Source organism: Pimephales promelas, chromosome 17 (genome assembly GCF_988280905.1).
Source record: "Pimephales promelas chromosome 17, fPimPro1.hap1.1, whole genome shotgun sequence".
Taxonomy (NCBI): Eukaryota; Metazoa; Chordata; class Actinopteri; order Cypriniformes; family Leuciscidae; genus Pimephales; species Pimephales promelas.
Genome location: NC_142785.1, coordinates 2,072,553 through 2,099,081, shown reverse-complemented (window position 1 = coordinate 2,099,081; position 26,529 = coordinate 2,072,553). Strand labels below are relative to the sequence as shown.

The following is a 26,529-nucleotide window of genomic DNA, read 5'->3' as shown; positions in this document are numbered from 1 at the left end:
ATTTTGAATTTGGACGTAAAATGCAACATTTTACGAAATCATTGGTGTATGGTTAAAAAAACTGTGTCTTCGACACCATACCTCAAAAGTATCAGGGCAGCGCCACCTTGTGGTCAACAGTTATAATGATTTTCCATATATGCTAATATTGTTTTGGTTACATTAGCCTATTATAATGAAACTGGATTCCTTAGGAGATGTCGAGGACGTAGATACCAATTTTTCAAACTCCTCCTTGTCCGATATTCATCAGATCTGGGTCAGATCATCTTCAGACTGTGCCGACAAAAAGTTATAGATTTAATAAAAACGTTTTCAAACACCGCAGAAAGACATTTGGGGCGTGATGCCGAAATAACCCTGAGGTTGCATCTCTGCAACTCTTTGGCATATTGACACCAAACTTGCCACCTTACTCGGACCACGAAACATCACAATTTGGTCACAGCGCCACCTATTGGTCGAAACTGATAAACCATTAAATCAAATTAGTAGTGAATGTATTTTTTTTTTTCAGCCATTTTGCCTAAAAATCATCTTAAAATGACTTTAATTACTGCTGTTGCAGTTGGTCTGATGCTTCCGGTCATGACTTGTGCCCGATAATTGCTGCTTGCATCTATAATTTCATACTTTTGATGAGACATTAGCCTATTTTTAATTCAATTTAAAAGCATGCCTTGATGATGATGTTTGTTTTGTTTTGGTGACAGCCCATGTTGTGAACTAAATATGTTTTTAAAGCCCAGAGGGATGTAAGCTAGGGGCGTTTGGCTTACGTATGACTGATTTGGAAGAGTCAGATGCATGAGAACTGTTCTCATTTGGAGTGAATACAACGCAAATGGATGGACCATTAGATGACTAAGGGACTGCTTCAACTTTGGAGATCATCCCTACATTCATTTTCACTTTATTGAATTGTGCAACCTAACGACCAATTACTGTAAAGCACATATCCGCTGTTTTTTTTTTTTTTTTTTTTTTTGTAGTTTTCTTGTATTTACTTTTTGGTTGTTGGCGATTATTTTTGTTTGCATGGGATATAAAAAAGAATATAGTGTTAATTCATTTGGGCATCTTTCATTCTTAAACATGAATGAATCCCTCTTTATTGCATTGTATATATATATATTTTGCATTAAAAATGTGAGGTTTTAAAACACACATCTGCTACATCAGCATGTTCACCACAGCATCAGCGCTGCTCTGAAATGTGAAATGCCTGGGAGACGAAACTAAAAGCTCTCTCTCGAGCGGAGACGTCGTATTGTGGCACGGTACATGCAGTGTAATCACATCAAGAGATTCATTACAAGTGTCCCCTCAAGCTTCTCCACCTCCATCCATAAAACATGATCTTCCCTCAGCGTATCTCTCTTTACAACAGACAAATGAAGACATCTTATCTCTCTCCGTCCACATAACACACATACAAGAGCCGCAAATCTCCTTCACTTGACTTGAAATGTCTCATTGACTTATGATAAATATTTAGTTATGCTTTTTTTCCCCATCTTTCTTTAGTATGCAATGTTGCTGTTTCTCCTCCATTGTAGTTTTGAGTTTCTTCCAGGAACGAACGCGTCACAATATTCCTCATTTAAATAATTAATGCGCAGAATAAAGGGGCGGGGCCTGGTTCAGTTAGTTAGTAGTGTGTTAAACTGGCGGTTATGGAAAGGGGCGGGGCTTTTCCCAAATAGACTCAAAGTGCTCGACCAATCACAACACACTGATCTAGCCGACCAATCAGAGCGCAGTGTGCTTTCAGAAGGAGGGGCGTCATAGAGACGGGTGTGTTTCCTTACTATAGTACAATGCATCGTTGAAGAATGCATCACGACTGTTTCCCGAAATCGCAAATTTGTTATTCAACAGTATTGGTTAATGACGTCACGCAGGTGTTGGAATAATAACTTATTTTAATGAAACAGTTTGAGATCGAATTAAAGGAGTAGTTCACTTTTCAAAAAACTTTTGCTGATAATTTACTCACCCCCATGTCATCCAAGATGTCCATGTCTTTCTTTCTTCAGTCGAAAAGAAATTAAGGTTTTTGATGAAAACATTCCAGAATTTTCTCCATATAATGGACTTCAATGGGGTCCAAACGGTTCAAGGTCAAAATGAGAGTTTCAATGCAGCTTCAAAGGGCTTTAAACGACACCAGACGATGAATATAGGTCTTATCTATGACATTTTTGGACATTTCGTTCATTTTGAACAGGAGAGTCACAAACGCTCATCACAGAACAGAGCAAGGCGAGCATTTGTGCTTATAAAACTTAAACTTTGTTATTTATTTATTAAATGAGTGATCGTTTCGCTTGATAAGACCCTTATTCATCGTCTGGTGTCGTTTAAAGCTGCACTGAAACTCTCATTTGGACCTTGAACCGTTTGGACCCCATTGAAGTCCATTATATGGAGAAAACCCTGGAATGTTTTTATCAAAAACCTTAATTTCTTTTCGACTGAAGAAAGACTGACTTTTTCATTTCTCTCAGTTATTTTGCTTTATTTCCAGATTCAATCAGACTCGTTCTTACATAGTAGAGCACGTTCATACATGCACAGTCTTTAAATCTCTTGACAACCTAAGGACATAAATCACATTTCTATGTATTCTAAATAAAATATAAAGGTTGTACTGAATGTCAGCTTGCTTATTTTGCTCAAGACAAGGCTTTATTGATGTCATGAAAACAAGAAACTGCTTCTAACCACATGCAGATTGAGATCTGTCGTTCCAAACAAACAACTCTGCTGTTTGCTGGACGCATGTCTGCTATATTTGTGCTTAATAAAATATGATGGCATATCTCATTCCACAGATCTTGTCCCGCTCTCTGAGATTTGTCAGGCAAAAGTGATGCAACACAGTCTTGATGTTTAATTTATTTTAATAAGTGAGTCATACACATCATTAATAGACAAATTGTGCTTCGTTTCTTTGCCTCGGGGTCTCTGGGCTCCCATCACAATAAATTAACCAAAATAAATATACAAATGCCACAAAAAAAAAAAAAAAAAGACACTTGAATCTTCATCTGCAGAGCACAGATTAATTAAAATATATATTTTTAATAATTCAGGTTAAGATTTTAATACTTTAATGCTTACTCATAATTCTGTAATAATCACTGCCCTCGTTACATGTCACAATGTTTTTTTATGACAGTAATTCAACATGGATGATGAAAGAGATGATGGACATATTTTACATATTATTTATTCGCCAGCGCCCTCAGATCACTTGGACGTGACTCTGGTTAGAAGAGGTGAAAACATTATAAATACTGTTGGTTTTCTCACACAAACCGCTCGTTTCGTGTCTTAGGCCATCAATGTGTACTTACATTTACGAGTCATTAAATCATGTTTAATTTGGACTTCTCTGTGCATGCTCTTTGAGGTGGTGACCATAGACCTCCATTATATGACTGACAGACAAGAACGGTTTGACCTAAAAATATCAAAATTGAAAATACTGCGGAAACAAAGACACCTACATCTTGGATGCCCTTGAGGTAACCTAAAACATACCAAAAATTAATTTCAAAGTGAACTGCCCCTTTAAAGCGCATTTATTCATGATTAGAGAGCTCGACACGGATCTCAGGAGTTTATAAAGGTTTTCTGAACCGAAGTGATGCGTTTGTGGATAAATATCCATATTTAAAACTTTATGGACTAAAATAACTTCCAGCAGACGGCAGTAAGCATCGATTGAACTTGACGCACAACGCAACATGGCGAACGTAGTTGCCCAGCCCTGTTTGTTTGAACCGCGAGAGGCGTCAACTGCCGTCATTACGTTGTGCGTCAAGTTCGAGTGTAATAATCTAATGTAATAATAATGCATGTAAATGGTACTAAATATATATATACATAGTGGGTAGGGTTGGGTATCGAGAATCGAGTATCGATTGGAACCGAGACTAACTTTTCGTTTTTCCCGGAATCGTTCAAAAGTTAAAATTTCGATTCCTAGGTTCGATATTCACAGTCCGCCGAGCGGAAGAAGAAACCGCTGAACAACACCAACGAAGAAGCGTCTACCGGAAGTGTTGGCTTAACCACGCGAGTCGAACATGAGTACCTTACGTCGGCGATCCAAAGTGTGGCTTCGCTTTTCTAAAAATAACGAAATCTCGGCAAAATGCAAAATTTGTGACAAAAGGAGTATTTTTACAGAAGGATCATTTCCTTCAGAAAGGCCGTTGGTTAGCTAAACTTTTTTGACCCTGCCTCTTAAAAGAATCGGAATCGAGAATCGTTAGGAACCGGAATCGAAACAAGGAATCGCAATCGGAATCAGAATCGTTCAAATTCAAACGATACCCAACCCTAATAGTGGGCCCAAAAAGTATTTAGTCAGCCACTGATTGTGCAAGTTCTCCTACTTAGAATAATGAGAGAGGTCTGTAATTTTCATCATAGCTACATTTCAACTATGAGAGGATTTTTAAAGAATTTATTTGTAAATTATGGTGGAAAATCAGTATTTGGTCACCCAAAAACCAGCAGGATTTCTGGCGCTCACAGACCTGTAACTCCTGTCTTATTGGCCCCTGTTTATCAAGTCAAGTTTTTTTTTTGAACCCGTTATCTGTATAAAAGACACCAGTCCTCAGTCTCAAACAATCACACTCCAAACTCAACCATGGCCAAGACCAAAGAGCTGTCGAAGGACACCAGGAAGACAATTGTAGACCTACACCAGGCTGGGAAGAGTAAAAAAAAGAGTAAACTGTCGGAGCAATTGTAAGTAAATGGAAGACATACAAGACCACTGATAATCTCCCTCGATCTGAGGCCCCGTCCACACTACTGCGTTTTCGTTTAAAAAAACGGAGAATTAAAACGAATACGATCTCCGTCCACACCAGCGTTTTGTCTGCGTATTAGAATTGATCCCCGTCCACATTAAAACGACTGAAAACGCGGATCACGTGACCATTCACCAACACTGGGCATGCGCGCACCGGTGTAAACAGTGGTTGACGAATCAGGGAAGGACACGTCATGACTGATGACACCCAATCACAGAGCCGAGCGTGAGCCTCTGCGTCATCGTTTGTAAACTCCTCCGTTTTCATCTCGTCCACACTAAAACGCCCTCCGGAGATTCAAAACGCAAAACGCAGCTGCAGCGTTTCTAAACTTCTCCGTTTTAGGTCTTCGTTTTTCCCGTTTTAGTGTGGACGGGAGGTGCAAACGTAACAAAAGGTATCCGTTTTTAAACGAAAACGCAGTAGTGATGTGGACGGGGCCTGGGGCTCCACGCAAGATGGGGTCAAAATGATCATGAGAACGGTGAGCAAAAACCCCAGAACTACACGGAGGGACCTGATGAATGACCTGCAGAGAGCTGGGACCACAGTAACACAGGCTACCATCAGTCAGTCCCTCCAGGATTTCACGATTTTTTTTTGTGATTTTTGCGATCAAAATGACTGATTTTGTGGTGGTAATTTCCAAAAATTTGTGAAAAAATTTGCGATTTATATTTAACATTTACCGTAATAGTTTTCAGTCCTTCCAGAAAAACACGGAGTTTTTTTAGTGATTGTTGCCTTTGCCTAGAATTGACTGATTACGCGGCCCGTTTTCTTTAAAAATGCGATGGAATATGCGGGATATTTATGCAATTTTATGCGATGAAATTGCTGGAATTTACAAAAATTGAGGGAACTTGCAAAAATTGCGGTTTGATGAAAAAGAGAAAAAAAGTGATTCCCCCAACATCCTGTTAATATAAGAGTCATTTCTTATTACTTCCTTTGATAAACAAGCATACTACATCATAGAAAGTGCTGGGAATATTTAATTTCTCATCTTGTTTTATTTCAGACTGTAACGAGTGTAAATAAGGTGTGGCCCCTTTAAGAGCTGCGCGCTCCCTGTTGAACTGTCGAACGCCCCATGTGTGCGGGTAATTTCTGTTTGATGCTACTACTTTTATCTTATGTTGTTTATTAAGTAACAATGTGACAGTAGAACGTGTGACAGACAGTTATACGAGTTCGATTTGTGAGATCAATCGCCTCTGTGAGTCTGTCTGGCGTCGCGTAATTGCGTCACTTCATAACGTTCCCATGGAAACAGGGGGAAATGGCTGCTCTTGTGTGAAGCAAACGCAACATTTTTCAACTTTCTGCTAAGATACATGTGACTTTTTTTTGCAACGAAAATGCGAGGATTATGAAATTATGCAAACCCCGCATATTTTGCACGGAAATCGGCAATTTATGCGGCGAAAGTGCGGCGTATTTGAAAAAATGCGGCCCCCGCATAAATATGCGGACTTTGGCTGATTTTGCATTGAATTCAGCGATCGCATAATCGCGTTTTTCTGGAGGGACTGATCAGTAACACACTACACCGAGAGGGACTCTAATCCTGCAGTGCCCGGCGTGTCCCCCTGCTTAAGCCAGTACATGTCCAGGCCCGTCTGAAGTTTGTGTTAAAGCATTAAATGAGTAGTGGCATTTAGTGGCTTCAAGCATGCACTAGAAGATTAGAGCAAACACTTGATTACACACAAGAGACACAACTGACAATAACTGACCAATTTATGACCGTTCCATCTGTGATCCTCACTGACAACAAACCAATGGGGAACACGGTGCAATTTGACCCATTCCCAAAAGCACCTATGTGTAATCTATATTTAATCAGGGATGGTTTACTTTTACAGGAGCATATGTTTGCCTTTCTTCGATGCATTGAACATTTCAGTAACAAAACCTCCAATCAAATGTAACGATGCTGCCCATATTTCACAAGGATTTTCCATGCGTTTAGTTGCACTTAGCTTAATGAACTGCAGGCAACATATGAAAATCAGACCAGTGTTTTCCCAAAGGACACACACACACACACACATATGATCTTCATGCTTAAACTAATGATGTCTATGCATGTAGAAGTGAATGCCGATGGATTGAGACAACATCATTCCCACAATGCTCTCTCAGAAAACTGTGTGTACATGAAAAACACAAGTCTCGTCAATGAATCACATGTATGTTATTATTTATTTATTTATTTATTTATTACTTTAGAGACTTTGAAAAAATAGCTATGGCTTCAAAACTGGTTTTGAAGAAAAAAAAGTTTTTAATATCAAATAAATGCTGTCCATTCATCAAAAAATCCTGAAAAATAACAAACACAGTTTCGACAAATCATCATATTGGAGTGATTTCTGAAGGATAATGCGACACTGATCTAAGATTCAGCTTTGATCACACACTGTAAAAAATATTTTTAAGATTTGTTATCACAACATATTTTCTTTTGTCAGATCAACTTTATAATAATTTATTTAGTTCAGATAACGTATTATTTTGAGTTTCTGATGGTTAAATTAATCTCCTTTATTGTATTAACTCACTTTTTCCAGTTCAATCAACTTAAAATTTTAAGGCAACCCAGGTTACTTACTTTAAGTTAAACCAACAATATTTTTACAGTGTAGTAATCACAACCTTTTTTCTTTTGTCAAATCAACTTTATAATAATTTATTTAGTTCAGATAACATATAATTTTGAGTTTCTGATGGTTAAATTAATCTCCTTCGTTGTATTAACTCACTTTTTCCAGTTGAATCAACTTAAAATTTTAAGGCAACCCAGGTTACTTACTTTTTTAAGTTAAACCATCAATATTTTTTTAAATTACACTTTACTCTGTATTCACATAAAAAACAGCTATTTCTACTTAATAATCAAATATCAGAATAATACTGTTTTACTGTATTTTGATCAATTAAATGCAGCTTTGGTGAGCAGAAGAGACTTCTTTTAAACATTAAAAACCCCAAATCCTTTGAGTCAGCTGTGACCGCAGAAAGAGAACGGAGAGCATTCTGGGAGATGACATTTATGCATGCTTGCGTTCAACTTAAGATCTGAATCTTGTCGTAATTCTAGTTCAGGACGAAGCATGTGACTTCATTAGCTTGCTTAAAGAATAGATGTCGAATGAAGAAGAGTTAACATCAGTGGATGTAAAAGTGAGCAGAGTGCTTTAGAGCTGAAACACACACACACACACACACACTAGTGACGGACAGAAACATTAACACTACACTAAACTCCACTTAAATCCACTAAACCTGAAACGGTGAAGAGTGTCCAGGAAAATACAAAGAGAAACCTTTTTAAAATAAGCTTATGTGCCAGGTTCATGTTTTTATGGTGGTTTTTGCCATTTTATAGAAAAGTTTTAATTTAATGACCCTAAAAATGTCATGTTGTGTAATCAAGTTTATAAAAAAGTGGGGCAACGTATTAGATTTCAACAAGAAGAACAGGAATGATGCATTTAAGCTAACTATTTATATATTTCCATTGTGTTTAACTCTATTTAACAGCCAATATACTGTATGTGACTCCATTATAAAATTAATTATGAAACTATTTGCTTTCAAGTCGGCATGAAGTGGAAGTTGTGCTCATCTTTTCTTACTTATTGATAGTATATCCGAGTGAAACAAGAACAAGAACAAATGTGGGCGGGGCTTGATTGTGTCCGTGCATGGGGAATTGATTGGATGGTTGTGGTTTGCTATTGGCTGATCTCATATGAGTGACAGGTTATAGCCCCGCCCATATCATCAGAGAAGAGAAGAGATGCTGCAAGAGGAACTTATTCTGATTCAAGATTGACAGAAACATGAATTTAAAGCTACAATACCTACACTGTAAAAAATGATTTTTTGGTTAAGTAAATACTAGTGAAAAAACCCAATGTAGTTTACTTGAAAAAGTTAGTTCAGGCAAGAATTTAAAAAAATAAGTAAATTCCATATCAGTACTTATTTCAAGCGAGTATAAATGAAAGTGTAATATCAACTCAATAAAATTAAGTAAAAATTACTCAAGTTTTCTGATACTGGGGTTCCCATCATGCACTGGACCTTGAATAATTAATGAGGTCCATTTTTCACTGGTTTCCAGCTGTATTTACACTGTTTTATCATTGATTTTTGTTTTCAGTATTAGTAAATTGCCATTTTGTGACATTTCGAGTAAATTTTTGGCTTAAAACGACACATTCAAACACAAAAACGATCCATCAAATGTTACCGCCATTGTGTATTGTCTACCAAGTATTGAGGTGTCTGCATTCACATAAGGCTTAAAGTCTGACATGATGTATATATAAATTACTTAGATGATCTAAGTAAAGAACATAAATGACTAATACAATTCAAGATAATTGTTTTAGTGAAGTGTAATACAAAGGCAAAGGAAATCGGTATTAATCAAACCTTTTAGAAGCCGAGTTAAAATTACTTATTTTTTGTAAAGTTTACTTAATTCCACATTCCAAGTAAATTTAACTTAAAGATTTCTAATTAAAGCTACTGATAAATATGTTTAGGTTTTTACTTGGCAAATCTTTGTAAATTTACTAGCATTTTCTGAGTGAGATCGTTTAGCAAGGTTTTTTCAAGTAAATCTTACTCCAAATTTTTTACAGTGTAAGATTTAGATGCCGCTGAATAACACTTATTTTGGATATTTCATGATAAACTGCACTTGTAACTATTTTTTATATTGCTCTTAAATCTCTTTTTAACACCAAGCATGTCCCACTCTTTATATTCTCATTTCTGCATTTCATCACAGTGCTATTTTTTACATACCGCAAAATAGAAAAATCTCTAATGATAGACATTTTATGCCGTGGTCACGATATATATCGTCATACCGCCCACCCCTAAATCCCCGAAAATTATTTTTGTTTTATTGTAAAAGCTGTTAAAAATGCTGTTTGTTACATTTAATTGCATTTTTAAGTTAATTAGAGATTTTCAAAAATCACACAATACTGAACTAGTCTGATCTAGAGTGAATGTAGTCTGTACGGTGAGTGCTTCAGGCTGAATTAATTGCATTTTTACAGAACGTACTGTATGAGGAATATCAGCAGAGCGCTGCAAACACTAATTACGTCCTGACAGAAGTAGCTTTAGCGGATGACAGAGGTCACGGCAGGTCTTCACTGAGGACAAAAACACACTCCTCAGTGTGTGTTCTGCTGTCTTCAGTCCAGTGACATTTAGCGTGGATGCAATTTAGTTCTGCAGACATTTGACCTCTACACTGTGAATAAAAGTCTGCAGATGTTTTAACACAGTCTTCTCCATTGTAGCAATGGTAATAAAAGGCTCAAGTCAATGCTAGCCTATAACTAGGACATCAAAATACAAAAAAGCCTGTGTTTAAGATTTAATTGCTCATACAATTTCCACGCATTTGCAAATGGATGGAATGGATAAACTAAATGTGATGGATTTTGATTGGTAACATTTTGCAATATGATTACAATAGTTCAAACTTTAACAACGAGCAATACATTTGTTAAAGAATTGATAAACTCTCTGGGGTTGTTCGTTTCAGAGTCACACTCAGGGTGTTCAGGTCCAAATGGACCCAAAGGGCGGGATTCATATTTAAAAAAAAAAAAAAAAAATCATGATTTTTTTTTTTTTACTCGTTTTTTATAATATTTTTCTTTTCTTTTTTTGGTGTTTTGAGAAAATTTCAAAAATAAAAAAATGTATAATTAGTATTAATGCAATGCTTATGACAAAATTTCCCCCCATTGAACATAATAGAAAAAATATTAAAACATTTTTTTTTTTTTTTTTTAAAGCTGTATTTCATTTTAGAGTCAAGCCTAGGCCTCATAAAAGCAATTTTTGAAATGAGATGGATGCCATCTGGTGGACAAACTGAGCATTTTAAAAATGCAAAACACGTACAAATTTTTTGGTGTGTTTGTGTATAAAAGTGTGTTTGTGTGTGTCTGTTTTGCACTCTTGATGTTTTATAGATTCACCCCTTCACTGTTGTGCTTTTTTTTTCAAGATCGTGGCTGATTTGTAGATTGTACGCACAAAAAAAGCTCAGTATTTTCACATTTTTTGCCAATTTCCCATTCATTTTCCATGTGGGTCCATTTGGACCCGAACACCCCAAGTGTCACTATTTTTTTTTACAACCACTTAGACTATTCACATCCTGTCCCCAATTTTTTTGTGTGTTCAAATACCAAATACCAACAAAGTCACCAAATTTCGGACCATTCCGAGGAAGCTGTGATTTAAAAAAAAAAAAAATTAAATTCTTCAGGTCCATTTGGGCCGAACAACCCCAGAGGGTTAATCTTTGTTATTGTTGGTTAATAGTTATACACTGTTAGTTCATGTTAGTTGAGGTCCATTAAATAATAATGAGAGATATCTTTTGATGAAGACAACAACGACCAACAAAGACTGAAAAGATGATCAAAAGATGATTGATCGTCATAGAAACTAACAATGGTAGCTATGGCAACAAACAAGGATAATTATGGGAACAAACAACAACGCAATGGAAATAAAGGAAACAGGAACAAATGACAAAGGATGAAACACTGAAACAAGGGGAATGCACTTCAAAATAAAAGTCCCACAACACAAAGGAAAGGAAACAAGACAGACCGAACCCTTTCAGGGGGTCTCGGTCCACCTCCAGACGAACTCTGGTGCGCTTCGACTAAAATATGAAGGCAACACGGACCAAAGACGTCTAAACGGACGTGATGTCACAAGATGCGACCCTAAAAAGGACAAAATCGCCATAGTCGAGATGTTGCCTATTATAGTTCACTTCAGGCGTCAGACTCTTGACACCGTTTTGACTCTTTTACACATTTCATGAGCTCTTTGTGATTCTCAGCTGGTAAAAATACCACAAACATATATGAGCGCATTTAGCCAAAACACAGCATTGTGTCAGAGGTTTCATAGATTTCGTCCATATAGTTATACAGCTGCACTCATTAAAGCCAATTGATTTCTGTCTTTAGGTTCAGAGTTAAAAATGAACACTAACTTAATTCAACGAACAAAATGACTCGAAAAAAGATTTGTTCATTTTGATGAACGAGTTCGAACAGGAGAGTCACGAACGCGCATCACAGAACCGAGCAAGGCGAGCATTTGAGCTTATAAAACTTAAACTTTGTTATTTATTTTTTAAATGAGCGATCGTTTCGCTTGATAAGACCCTTATTCAACGTCTGAAATCGTTTAAAGCCCTTTGAACAGCTTGCAGTTTGCACTGAAACTCTCATTTGGACCCCATTGAAGTCCATTATATGGAAAAAAATCCTGGAATTTTTTCATCAAAAACCCTAATTTCTTTTCGACTGAAGAAAGAAAGACGTGGACATCTTGGATGACATGGGGGCGAGTAAATTACCAGCAAAAGTTTTATCAAAAGTGAACTACTCCTTTAAATGCAGGCGAGATGGTGCTTCATCCAAGCGTTTTAACCTGTCTCGCACAGCAGGTCTGAAGTGCAGCAGAAGCACAGACTCACATTTCTCTTTGTTACTGTAGAAAAACAGACCTCTGGGAGAGAAAGAAAGCAGAAAAAGGATGGAAGAAACGAAGCCTGCTGGGTTTGACCGCTGCTAAAGAACCAGCAATGAAACCTAATGAAACCACCCGAGGAAAGCCCTGCGCCGTGCCATCAGAAAGCAGAAACACTCAACCTTATCAAACATCCACACTCCAGCAAAAAAGTAAATCCACATGTGTTGTTATTTCCCCCAAAGTGCACTTTCAGAGCTTCATTAACATGTCAGTAAAACCTTGCGGCTTTACAATCAAGATCAAGAAGAGCTCGGACATCCAAAACCTCCAAACGTCTCTTTCTGGTCCTAATAGCACGTCCCAGGATCCTTCAAGGACAGATTCCTCTCTTTTATTCTCTTTGGAGTGCTTTCTATCTTTGATGTGACAAAGCAGAAGATGAAAGCTCCTGCTAATCAGGAAGTAGTGCTGCAAAGCTGACAAGACATGAACACTGAACACTTTATAATGGGTGGTCAGTCACGATATCATGGGTCCAGTCACGGTCGACGGGTCGTGATGATGATGATGACCTCTTAAGGGTCAACGAACCATAAATCTGCATGAGTAGGCTAATAAATACAGTGCACGTTCTCAATAACAGTTTAAATAAATGAAACAATGATTGATCATTTAGATTAAATATGCCATTCTCGTTAATGGAGTTAAACTACATGAAATCATCACTGAGAAGTTACAAAAAAAATATATTCAATAAATGGAAATATATATATTTGTTGTGGTTGCAATGCTTTTGAACACGTTCCCTCTGGCATGCTGTGTTTTAATGTTTTATCTAGAGATAATTGCTAATCATGATAATAGCAGATTGTCTGAGAAAATAGTTCCATGCAAATAAATAATGCACAACCATGTCTATCTGCTTCCATTAAAAATATACATTTATTAAAAATACTATTTGGCCAGTGGAAAAGATTGGGGAAAATCTTTCTCTTAAACGTATTTTACACTATTTGATTTATTCATTCAAAAACAAGGCAAGGATATAGGGCGGCTACAAAAAAAAATAAAAATAAATAAATATTGTGACACGGCACATCTGTATTTCATATTTTCCTAACGTCTTGTACGTTAACGTGGTATAACGTGGATGAATAATCACATGCAAATGATATGCAGATGAGGATATGCATATTTAAACGAGGCGTTGTAATCTCCATATATGTCCAAATCTCCATGACTGGGATTTATAAAGGGATTTCTGCGCCGGTTCTGGTGTGTACGCCATTTTTGGCTTTCGGGCGCACGTACACTTTTAATAAGGATCTTACGAACAGTTTTATAAATGAGACCCCTGGTGACTGTGGCGGCCATTTTAGTACAGTCAACTCATTGTCATGTTCAAGAAACGATTCGAGCTTTGTGACCTGGTGCATTATTCTGCTGGAAGTAGCCATCAGAGGATGGGGACATGGTGGTCATAAAGGGATGGACATGGTCAGAAACAATGCTCAGGTAGGCCGTGGCATTTAAACGATGCCCAATTGGCACTAAGGGGCCTAAAGTGTGCCAAGAAAACATCCCGCACACCATTACACCACCACCACCAGCCTGCTCAGTGGGAACAAGGCATGATGGATCCATGTTCTCATTCTGTTTACGCCAAATTCTGACTCTACCATCTGAAATCGAGACTCATCAGACCAGGCGACATTTTTCCAGTCTTTTTGGTGAGCTCTTGCAAATTGTCGCCTCTTTGTCCTATTTGTAGTGGAGATGAGTGGTACCCGGTGGGGTCTTCTGCTGTTGTAGTCCATCCGCCTCAAGGTTGTGTGTGTTGTGTCTTTGCTGCATACCTCGGTTGTAACGAGTGGTTATTTCAGTCAAAGTTGCTCTTCTATCAGCTTGAATCAGTCGGCCCATTCTCCTCTGACCTCTCGCATCAACAAGGCATTTTGGCCCACAGGACTGCCGCATACTGGATGTTTTCCCCTTTTCACACCATTCTTTGTAAACCCTAGAAATGGTTGTGTGTAAAAATCCCAGTAACTGAGCAGATTGTGAAATACTCAGACCGGCCACGCTCAAAATCGCTTAAATCACCTTTCTTTCCCATTCTGACATTCAGTTTGGAGTTCAGGAGATTGTCTTGACCAGGACCACACCCCTAAATGCACTAAAGCAACTGTCATGTGATTGGTTGATTAGATAATTGCATTAATGAGAAATTGAACAGGTGTTCCTATTTGTCATATTTATATTTAAAACATAAGGCTTTTATGGCTTATATAATAAGAATATGGATAAAAACAGCTCAAACTGAGCAAAAAATATGTAATTTGCTGCAGATTCAAATTCTGATGCTTGTAATGTAATATATATATATATATATATATATATATATATATATATGAAGAGTTCAGATGCAAAAGCCTCTAAATGCCATTTGAAATTTTCTTCTTGAATGATCATTTTTATCAAGCTTGTATATTTAAGTTCAGTAATTTCACTTAAATGACAATTAATAGGTTATCTTTATTGCCTTTTAAGTGAAATTACTGAACTTAAATATACAAGCTTGATAAAAATTATCATTTTAGAAGAAAATTTCAAATGGCACTTAGAGGCTTTTGCATCTGAACTCTTCATTTATATATATATATATATATTAATCTGCCAATAATGTCTCAGTAAGCTGATATTTAAATGCTTAGTTTCATAATCACAGCTTTAAAAAATATAACGCAATGCAATACAACAATAATTGACAGATGAACTAATAAACCGTCCTCAAAAGCCTGATGAACATTTGATTATCTTAATAAAAAAATGTATAAAAAATGAAAGGGTATTCAAGCAAACAAAAACTGGATGTTTTTTTTAAATTTGCCTATTTTTATTGTGGCTGTATTCACCACAGTGAATGGTGAGGGATTGACTTTTTTATTTCCTTTGTAGTCTCTTGAGCACCTGTCCTAGATGCTGAATGGAAATGAACAGGCAATTCCAGTCAGAATTATCTTTCAGAGAAGAAAATTGCAATAAATTACATTAAAGCACTTAAAAACTCCGGACAATGAAAACTTCTCGCTGAGAGACTGCAATTAAACTCTGCCACAGGTGATGGTTCATTTACTGACTTCGCTAAGACACACTTCCTGCAATTTTGAGGCTGCACACTGTAGAAATAAATATCCAGAATGACAGTCAAGCTGCCTTTCAATGGCTTTTCCAATGCATGAAGTCCTAACGATTAAAAAGTGGCTTAAAAAGTGGATTAAAAAGTGGCTAATTTGTACTAATTCATACGACTTCACTTGTACGAATTCGTATGATTTGTCTAAACCCACATGATGGGTAGGTTTAGGGGCGGGGTCAGGGCTAGGTCATTCCTACGAATTCATACAAATTGGCCAATTCGTAAAATATGTACGATTTAGCAAAATCACACTAATTCGTACGAGTGAGGTTACGAATTAGCCACCTCGTAAAATTTGTATGAATTCCCGTGAGATCGGGTTGGTCATTCTCACAAATTCATACGAATTGGCCAACTAATGAAATATGTACGATTTAGCAAAAATCGTATTAATTTGTACAAGTGAGGTCGCACGAATTGTTACGAATTAGCCACCTCGTAAAATTCGTACGAATTCCCGTGAGATCGGGTTGGTCATTCTCACAAATTTATACGAATTGGCCAACTCATGAAATATGTACGATTTAGCAAAAATCGCAGTAATTCGTACGAGTGAGGTCGAACGATTTGTTACGAATTAGCCACCTCGTAAAATTCGTACGAATTCCCGTGAGATCGGGTTGGTCATTCTCACAAATTCATACGAATTGGCCAACTCATGAAATATGTACGATTTAGCAAAAATCGCAGTAATTCGTACGAGTGAGGTCGAACGATTTGTTACGAATTAGCCACCTCGTAAAATTCGTACGAATTCCCGTGAGATCGGGTTGGTCATTCTCACAAATTCATACGAATTGGCCAACTCATGAAATATGTACGATTTAGCAAAAATCGCAGTAATTCGTACGAGTGAGGTCGAACGATTTGTTACGAATTAGCCACCTCGTAAAATTCGTACGAATTGCCGTGAGATCGGGTTGGATATTCATATGGGGTTTGTAGAAGTGAACAGATCAACTGAGGCTTTAGATGAAGGATTGATCAAATTATCATTTTGCTGATGTATGGGATATTAAAGCTACACTGTGTAACTCTTTTAGTTTATTCTTAGCTAGAAACACTGCTTCTTTCAAAAATATATGTGCTCATTAATGTATATTTACTTTGTTCAAGTAATAAATTATTCTCGTGAGTGTATAATATGCCATTGGAAATACATACGGGTAAGGGGATCGCCATGTTGCCCCTCCATCTTGAAAGTGCCCCTCCATCTCCTCATTTAAATAATTAATACGCAAAATAAAGGGGCGGGGCCTGGTTAGTTAGTAGTGTGTTAAACAGGTGGTTAAGGAAAGGGGCGGGGGCATTACCCAAACACACTCGAAGCGCGCGACCAATCAGGACATAATGATCCAGCCGACCAATCAGAGCACAGTGTGCTTTTCAGAAGGAGGGGCTTCATAGAGACAGGAAGTAAATAGAGCGTTACTGACAGACTGGGAAGAGAGGAGCCGCAACAATGGAGAATATGAGGAGAATAATCAACATTCAAGCAGAAAAACCTGTTCTAGAAGAGCCTGAAACAAACTCAGGACTTTGAGGAAGTAACAAAGAAGAATTGCATACAGCACTCGAAGGATTCAATAAAACTTTTAAATTACAGATGCCAAAATAAGTGCAGTAGAAACACTCAAGACTTCCATTAAAAGTGTCTCTTTTAGGTTTATACAGTAGGTCTAATCTCTATAATGTAAGTCTGGACAATAAGAAAGAAAAAAATAAGTACAGGCCATTACTTTTTAACCTTTCAAAAAGCTCTAATGTATTGCTGATGTCACTCAAAAGAACTAACAATGCTTTTGGCACTTTTGGGAGGGATCTCCGAATGAAGGGACTTAAAGGTGCAAACCGTACAATGGATTTGTGCTTCTATCACACTGACCTTATCAAGATCACATCGGCCAACAGCACTTTAGATCATCAGAGAACGGAGGGGAAAAGGTCAACTCTTCATCATCATCATCATGTCATGAGAGACACAGAGACACTGAGCTGTGTGTAACCGAGACCGCTCGCCCTCAGTGACTAACAGACTCGAATAGACAAGGCTGTGAATATTAAAAAGGTGAAAATGAGCCGCGGTAATGAGGAGAAAGCAGCATAACATGTCACGACAGGTGACACTTTCTGAACCTCAGCTTGCAGACGCCAGGGTTCGGCATAAAATAAATATTTTTTTTCTGTTCAATTCATTAATTTGAATTTAAAGCTACAATATGTAGCTTTTTTGGCCACAAGAGGGCGCAGTTTCCAACAATAACAAAGGCGTATGTTTATGACGCAGTGACGAGCGGAATGATGTTTCTGGATTAGTGAAAACACTAATTACAGTGGTATGAAACAGGTCGCGATTGCTAATAAGAGCCATATTTCACATCCGATTCCCGCGGATATGAAGGAATAAGGTAATTTCATCCTATTGAACTACACGCGAGGGCTGGATTACTCACACAGCTCAGTTTATTAGATGAATTAGGCTTGTGAGGGAAACGCAGCACATAACGTTACACTATCACACTAAACGGCATTTAAATGCGTGTTGAAAGTTATAATGTTATTCTACGTGTTAGCTTGTTTGCTATGCGAAACTAGCAGAATAACATACTGACCATATTCTAACATTTCATCATGTCAAACTAACGTTATAACATTGATTTGTTTTATGTGCATTTGCTCACCCGTCTAATAAAGCTGTAAAGTCGTGACTCGTAAAGTTGTCAAGTCCAAATTAGTCACGGACGCTAGCTCTCTGTCGAGCGGAAGTCGGTTTCGGACGCTAGCTCTCGGCATCTCAAAAACGCCACGCAGATATTGATCCTCAATTTAGATCTCCTTGTTTGTTCCAAAGTCTGCTTGCCATGGTCTATGTTTGAACGAAACGAGAACTGCGTGCCGCTAAACGTTACTCACTACGCAGTTGTCCACGTCTGTCGCCATGGTTACGTCATGGCTATGGCTATGGCTATGGCTATGGCAGTACGCGCGGAAACCGAGGATAGCGCGGATATTGCGTCATTGACAGGTGACTTTTTTTCTGGGACGGACATTTATTTAAAATTGGATTTCTCTGAAATAAAAGAACTTTGGAGACTTTTGGGATATTGTAAGTACACAACTGCAGGAAATATATCACACTGTGCACGTGATTTTTGGATATTTTATTACAAAATTCGTACATATTGGACCTTTAATTCCTGTATATTCCACTGAATTTCATGATATAGTAAAATATAATATAAATTGTAAAGTATACATGACAAAATATATTTATTTTTAAATATTAATAATGCATCTACCGTTCAAAAGATTTTTTTTATCTTCTGCTTACCAGGCTGCATTAATTTTATTAAAAAAAAATAAAAAATAAAGTAAAATCAGGAATATTGTGAAATATTATCATAATTTAGAATAACTGTTTTCTATGTGAATATATAGTAAAGTGTAATTTATTCATTTATAATTTTATAATTTATGATCATAATTTATTCAGAGCTCGTCACATGATCCTTCACAAATCACTCTAATATGATGGTCTGATGCTAAAGTAACATTTATGATTATTATCAATGTTGAGAACATTTTTTTTGGGATTCTTTGATGATTCTTTAATGAAAAGTTAAAAAAGATCTTTTGTAACATTACAATTGTCACTTTTGATCAATTGAATGTGTCCTTGCTGAATCAAAGTATAACATTTCTCCTTTTTTAAAATGCACAAACCCCAAACTTTTGAGTGGTAGAGTGTATTTTTATCATAATCACTTTTATAATCACATTAAAGGTAATTTTGCAATTATGAAAAATGTGTTGGATACAATGATTTAACAAAAAAAGGGAAAGTACACATATTCAAATGATCTCCAACAAGTGCAGAATTAAAACAAACTATAACCGCACACTGTTTAACTATTCCATTTATTGTTAAACGGTGTGCAAATTTTACTTGTTTATTTCAATATAATGCAAATCAAGTGATCACGGGTGCATTTATCAATGAGGAACCGTCAAGACTAATTATCAGTTAATTCTCGCAGTGACCTCGTACCCTATTGATCTCGTATCAATCTGATGATTCATTCTGAAAAATGCTCGTCCATTTATTGAAGAATCTGCTGGAAAGCTCAAAAAATCAAATTCAGGCTGAAAAGAACAAGCAATGAGTCACTGTGTAATTCAGTGAGGAAAACATCACACACATTGACTCAAAACACACTCTTGAGGTTTTCTGAGGTCGTCCATCAGGATTGTGCCTGATTTTAGGGGTTTTAGATGGGACATTGAGGACAGCTGGGGTCACCGTATGAACACACACACACACAGACTACCTGTCATCTATATTCACTCACTCATGCTGTCTGTCGCTCAGGAACAATGACAGAGATCAGCACTGGAATGATTAACAAACATATCCGACGTGATCGAGTGCTGACGAAAGCGCTCGTGATAAAGACGGAAAAAAGTACAAATGCAAAGAAGAAAGAGTAGATGAAAAGCACTGGAGGCAAAAGACTTTTCAAGTGTCATGAAACCAGCACAGTTGAGAGGGAGACTAGAAATAACCATTATCCGTCCATTTTCCATTTCTCAATGCAGATTTCATTTTGATACAGCCAATATTAAAGTCAGCATGAAATCAAAACTAATCATTCTTAGTTTTTTTTTTTTTTAAAGGGGACCTATTATTTCCCATTTCAACCAGATGCAACATGCATTCGGTTTGTTTCGACCATTTATTAGTAATGATTTACACAGTTTGTTTACTACTTACTATACACCATTCAGTATTGAACAGTTTAAGGTGATGGACATTTTGGAGGGAAAGAAGTTGTGCATTTTCCGTTTAAACGTGAATTTTCATGAAAATTCTATAATCCAAGATTTCCGCCACCATATGATGTCATAATATGCTAATTAGATGAAAATCCCTACATAAACTTTGGGTCATTCTTAATATTTCTCTAATTTACAGAAAGTCTCTATTATTTATCACTTTTAAGATATAGCCTTTTGAAAATAAGATGTCAAAATCAAAAGCTCTGGCGCCTAAAGGGTTAAAATCGCCACTTTTGCAAAAACGCGTCATTTTTGTGTGTCCCTTTAAATGCAAATGAGCTGTTGCTGCTCTCCGCCCCCTTTCAAGAAGTGGGCGGAGCTTCAAGAGTTCATACCCATAGATATGGATATAATGGCTAGATGTGTCGTCCGCGCTGCTGGCCAATGGAGGTTGACGTCAGCACCTGGCGGCCATCTTGGCACAGGCAGCTCGCTCATTGGCAACATTGTTTTAATGGTGCATGTACTTTTTAAATAACCATAACTTGCTCAATTTTCTACCGATTTTCAAACGGTTTGGTTTGTTATAAACGGCAGAGATGTAGTTATGATACTGCATACTTATAAATAATAAATGTATAAATAAATAATCACCCAGAATTATAGCCACGTTAATAACGTTTGTAAGAAACCAAGCCGTCAAGATTTCAACGAGACAAGAGTATTTCTTAAATCAAATGCCCGCCAGAAAGCCTGTCTGTGACAAGATGGCCGCCGGTGATGATGATGGAAACTCCGCCGTAACACATCTAGCCTTTATATACATATCTATGTTCATACCGGCAACAAAACAGGGCAATCTCACGCACTGAAAATGTCCGAAACTGTCAGTAATGGTGTTCAGTACGACATCAGGAGACTGAGAATATATGCTGTATATATTACAACAGGTATAGTTTAGTTTAATCAAGCCTTTTGTAAATATTCCAGGATTTTCTCCATATAATGGACTTCAATGGGGTCCAAACGGTTCAAGGTCCGAGTTTGACTCTCCAGTTCAAACTCGTTCATCAAAATGAACGAATCTTTTTTCGAGTCATTTGATTCATTCAACAAACGAACTGAACCAAATTACTCGAAAAAAGATTTGTTCATTTTGATGAACGAGTAACACCCGACGGACAAAACTTTACTGATGAGTTTTATGATGTTTATTGTCCATCACACAAAAGATGAAGTGTGTTTTCACGAGGTGAATAAACACAGTATAAGTCGTCTTATCCATAAACTCCCTTTCATTATCATCAGCATACACAAAACTAACGGTCAACAAATATATACACACCTCATGCCTTTTCAGGGGTGCTTAACAAGCTGGTAAACTTGATATCCGTAAAACAACTCAGATGAACTGTAATAAAGCGCATGCTCTGCCTTTCATTAGTCAGCATTCTCAATAGCAATCATACATAATATATTCATATATTCAAATATTTCATGTTAATTGTTGCGGCGAGGAAACGCCTGTATCTGTGCGGCGTGCGACGGAACATAAGCGGCTCGTGTTTCAGTGCGGTGTCAAATCCCGGTTTGAAGCGCCTCTCAGAGGAAAAGGTCACATGCAGATATGAATAATTATAAGACAGTGCCTTCTCATAGGATTAGGCCACAGAGGCTCATGAATAATTGTGTTGACTTCAAACCCAGCATACAAAAAACCTTAATAAACTCATTCCTCTTGAAATAAATAATGGCGGATTGTACCGTTATCTTCAATAATTAAAAAGAGACATGACTTATGATTCGGCAAACACTTTACAATAAGGTTCATGAACTACTTCTTCAGCATTTATTAATCTTAGTGAATATTGATTTCAACATTTACTAATACGTTATTAAAATCAAAGGTTGTGTTAGTTAACATTAGTTAATCTGTGAACTAACAATGAACAGCTGGATTTTTATTGACAAATACTGTAACAAATGTATTGTATGTTAGTTAATACATTAACTAATGATCCTTATTGTAAAGTGTCACTAAATGATTCTTAATTGCTTTACACGTGGACTTGAATAATGCAGGGATTGAAGAGACGTGGTCAGGAGAGGAAAAAAACAATGTTAAAGGAGTAGTTCACTTTTAAAAAAAACTTTTGCTGATAATTTACTCACCCCCATGTCATCCAAGATGTCCACGTCTTTCTTTCTTCAGTCGAAAAGAAATTAAGGTTTTTGATGAAAACATTGCAGCATTTTTCTCCATATAATGGACTTCAATGGGGTCCAAACGGTTTACGGTACAAATGAGAGTTTGACTCTCCAGTCCGAACTCGTTCATCAAAACGAACGAATCTTTTTTCGAGTCATTTGATTCATTCAACAAACGAACTGAACCAAATTACTCGAAAAAAAGATTTGTTCATTTTGATGAACTGGAGAGTCCAGGATCAGAGACCAGGATTTTCTCCATATAATGGACTTCAATGGGGTCCAAACGGTTCAAGGTCCAAATAAGAGATTCAGTGCAGCTTCAAAGGGCTTTAAACAACACCAGACGATGAATAAGAGTCTTATCTAGCGAAACAAGCGGTCGTTTCAAAAATAAATAAAAAACTGTGTTCTGTGATGCGTGTTCGTGACTCTCCAGTTCAAACTCGTTCATCAAAATGAACAAATCTTTTTTCGAGTAATTTGGTTCATTTCGTTTGTTGAATGAATCAAATGACTCGAAAAAAGATTCATTCATTTTGATGAACGAGTTCGAACTGGAGAGTCAAACTCTCATTTGGACCTTGAACCGTTTGGACCCCATTGAAGTCCATTATATGGAGAAAAATCCTGGAATGTTTTCATCAAAAACCTTAATTTCTTTTCGACTGAAGAAAGAAAGACATGGACATCTTGGATGACATGGGGGTGAGTAAATTATCAGCAAAAGTTTTTTTTTTATAGTGAACAACTCTTTTAACTAATGAATCTTATTGTAAAGTGTTACCAATGATGTTATATAGAGCGGGACATGTGGACTGTAATAATGTAGAGTAATCATGAAGGGAAAGACTCACCGGGAATGTTGTGAATGGTGATGGCCAGGATCAGAAGAACGACTCGCCGCCAGCTGCTTTCTGATTGGCTCGTCAGATCCTGTGGTTTCGCACTCACTTCCTGTTCCTCTGTATGGCCGGTGTTGGGACCCCGACGTCTCTGGTACACCTCTCCATTCTCCACTTTATCTGGTTAAGAAACAGAAACATCTTCTCAAACGTCATGTTTTGGAGAACAAACACTTTCAAGATGCAAATGACCCACTGAAAGGATCGATATAACAACAATTTATAAGTCAATGCTTATAAATGCATAAATCAGCAGTAATATTAATTTCAACATTTACTAATACGTTATTAAAATCAAAGGTTGTATTTGTTAACATTAGTTAATGCACTGTGAACCAACATGAACAGCTGGATTATTATTAACTTACATTAACAATGATTAATAAATACTGTAACAAATGTACTGATCATTATTAGTTTATATTAGTTAATATAAGGGCTGTGTAAAGATTAATTGTGATTAATCACATCCAAAATAAAAGTTTGTGTTTAAATAATATATGTGTGTGTGCTGTGTATAATTATTTCGTATATATAAATACATATGAATGCATGTATTTAAGAATTATTTGCAAGTAAATACTGTATATATATATATATATATAAATACATAATCTATTTTATATATAAATATTTTAAATATGAATAACACATTTTCTCGAATATATACATGCATGTGAGTGTATTTATATATACAAAATAATTATACACAGCACACACACATATATTATGTAAACACAAACTTTTATTTTGGATGCGATTAATCACAATTAATCTTTGCACAGCCCTAATTAATAGTTAATGGTACAACAATAGATAATACTACAACAGGTACACCTCTCCATTTCCCACTTTATCTCAAATAGAAACAGAACAAATATCTTCCCGAACATCATTTTCTGGAGAACAAACACATTTCAAGAAAATGATCCACTGAAAGGATCAATAATATTACAACAATTAGTCAGTGCTGCAGAATCACATAAATCCGGGTTTTAAATGTGTTAACAGTGCTGTAAATCTCAGAGAATACCAAAACACAATAAAACAGCACATACAGTTTGAGGTTGATGATTAATAATTTCTATAACACTTCTATAACAAGTCAGGTTAACTGTCTTAAAGGAGTAGTTCACTTTTCAAAAAAAACTTTTGCTGATAATTTACTCACCCCCATGTCATCCAAGATGTCCATGTCTTTCTTTCTTCAGTGGAAAAGAAATGAAGGTTTTTGATGAAAACATTCCAGGATTTTCTCCATATAATGGACTTCAATGGGGTCCAAACGGTTCAAGGTCCAAATGAGAGTTTCAGTGCAAACTGTTCAAAGGGCTTTAAACGATTCCAGATGACGAATAAGGGTCTTATCAAGCGAAACGACCGGCCATTAAAAAAAAAATAAAATAAAGTTTAAGTTTTATAAGCTCAAATGCTCGCCTTACTCTGTTCTGTGCGACTCTCCTGTTCGAATCTTTTTCCGAGTCAATTCATTCATTTTGTTCGTTGAATGAACCAATTGACTCGAAAAAAGATTTGTTCATTTTGACGAACGAGTTCGAACAGGAGAGTCACGAACGCGTATCACAGAACAGAGCAAGGCGAGCATTTGAGCTTATAAAACGTAAACTTTTTAATTTTTTTTTTAAACGAGCGATCGTTTCGCTTGATTCATCGTCTGGAGTCGTTTAAAGCCCTTTGAACAGTTTGTAGTTTGCCCTGAAACTGTCTTTTGGACCTTGAACCGTTTGGTCCCCATTGAAGTCCATTATATGGAGAAAAATCCTGGAATATTTTCATCAAAAACCTTAATTTCTTTTCGACTGAAGAAAGAAAGACATGGACATCTTGGATGACATGCGGGTGAGTAAATCATCAGCAAAAGTTTTTTTGAAAAGTGAACTACTTTAATGTGCAATCAAAGCAGATTCACTGTAATAAACAAGAAAAATAACAGTTGCATTAATGTTGTATTTTTTCCAATTATAAAACTAAATAAAAGTCAGCTCTACAGAAGACGACAGTGCTGTTATTCAGACAAATTTAGATTCAGATCATTTCAATAACGGTGTCAATGTTGCAAAGTTCTTCAGTTATGAAACAAACTCAGCAGATATACAGAAGACACTAAAATCAAGGACCTGTTTCTGTACCTCGTACATGAAAAATGGCAATGAATTCATCAAACCAAACACAAAGTGAAATAATATAAACTATTAACCAATCAGCAGTTCAGATTGAAAATGACTCTTTTCAACGCATCCAATAAATCAATCATGGTCAAATAATCAGCAGGAGATTGCAACAGAACGACCGACTCTTTTAAAGCCCAGCTGAGCTTTTATCTCCTCAAGGACCCTCCAATCTCACACTGTATTTATCCTAGCTTTAATCCTTTTTTAAACGCCAATCGTCGTATAAAAAATCCAGAGATCCAGAGTGCATCTGAAACACATGCCACCAATTAGCCGTCACTTTAGAGCGTAATTATGTGTGTGTGCGCTGAGAATTAATAAATAGAGGACAATGACCCTCACTGAAACGAAATCCCTCACACTGGGTGGAAGAACACGTCGATAATATAGTTTTAATTTCTCCAACCACACATTGAAGAATATATAATGAATGCAGATTACTCAGGCTTAAAGGTCATGAGGAGCACATCCGTCAGGCGTGAGCCGAGCGTCTACAGTTTTTGAGTTTTTAGATGAGGGCTGATGTGAGTAGTTCACATGTGCAATGTAAAATATCACTTCAGTTAGGATCGCTTGTGAATAAATCATGAGTGATGGACAACATGTGAAGCCGATGCTTCATGAATGATGTCACTGTCACACCACGGGAAACATGTTCATGGATCAACATCTGTGTTTTAATGACGGTGGATCAAACCAATCAACGGATGTGAGGGACAGGTCTACAGTTTAGGCTTACGAGTCCAGGGTTACCAGACTACAGCAGTGTTATCCTCCTATCATTTCACTCGGACTTTAAGGATATCTTATGGGTAGGGTCAGGGGATATGGATATGGTTAGGACTAAATTTTCAGACAGTAAT

At 36.8% G+C, this 26,529-nt stretch overlaps 1 protein-coding gene across 3 annotated transcripts in view; it reads right to left on the bottom strand.

Annotated features, from left to right (window-relative positions):
* slc39a11 (solute carrier family 39, member 11) overlaps positions 1-26,529 on the bottom strand; it is a 190,504-nt gene that overhangs the window by 31,956 nt on the left and 132,019 nt on the right. For all 3 annotated transcript variants that reach the window (XM_089121761.1, XM_089121762.1, XM_089121763.1), the window contains exon 6: positions 23,427-23,594. In XM_089121761.1, the coding sequence (XP_088977887.1) occupies positions 23,427-23,594 (168 nt within the window). The remainder of the gene's footprint in view (positions 1-23,426; positions 23,595-26,529) is intronic.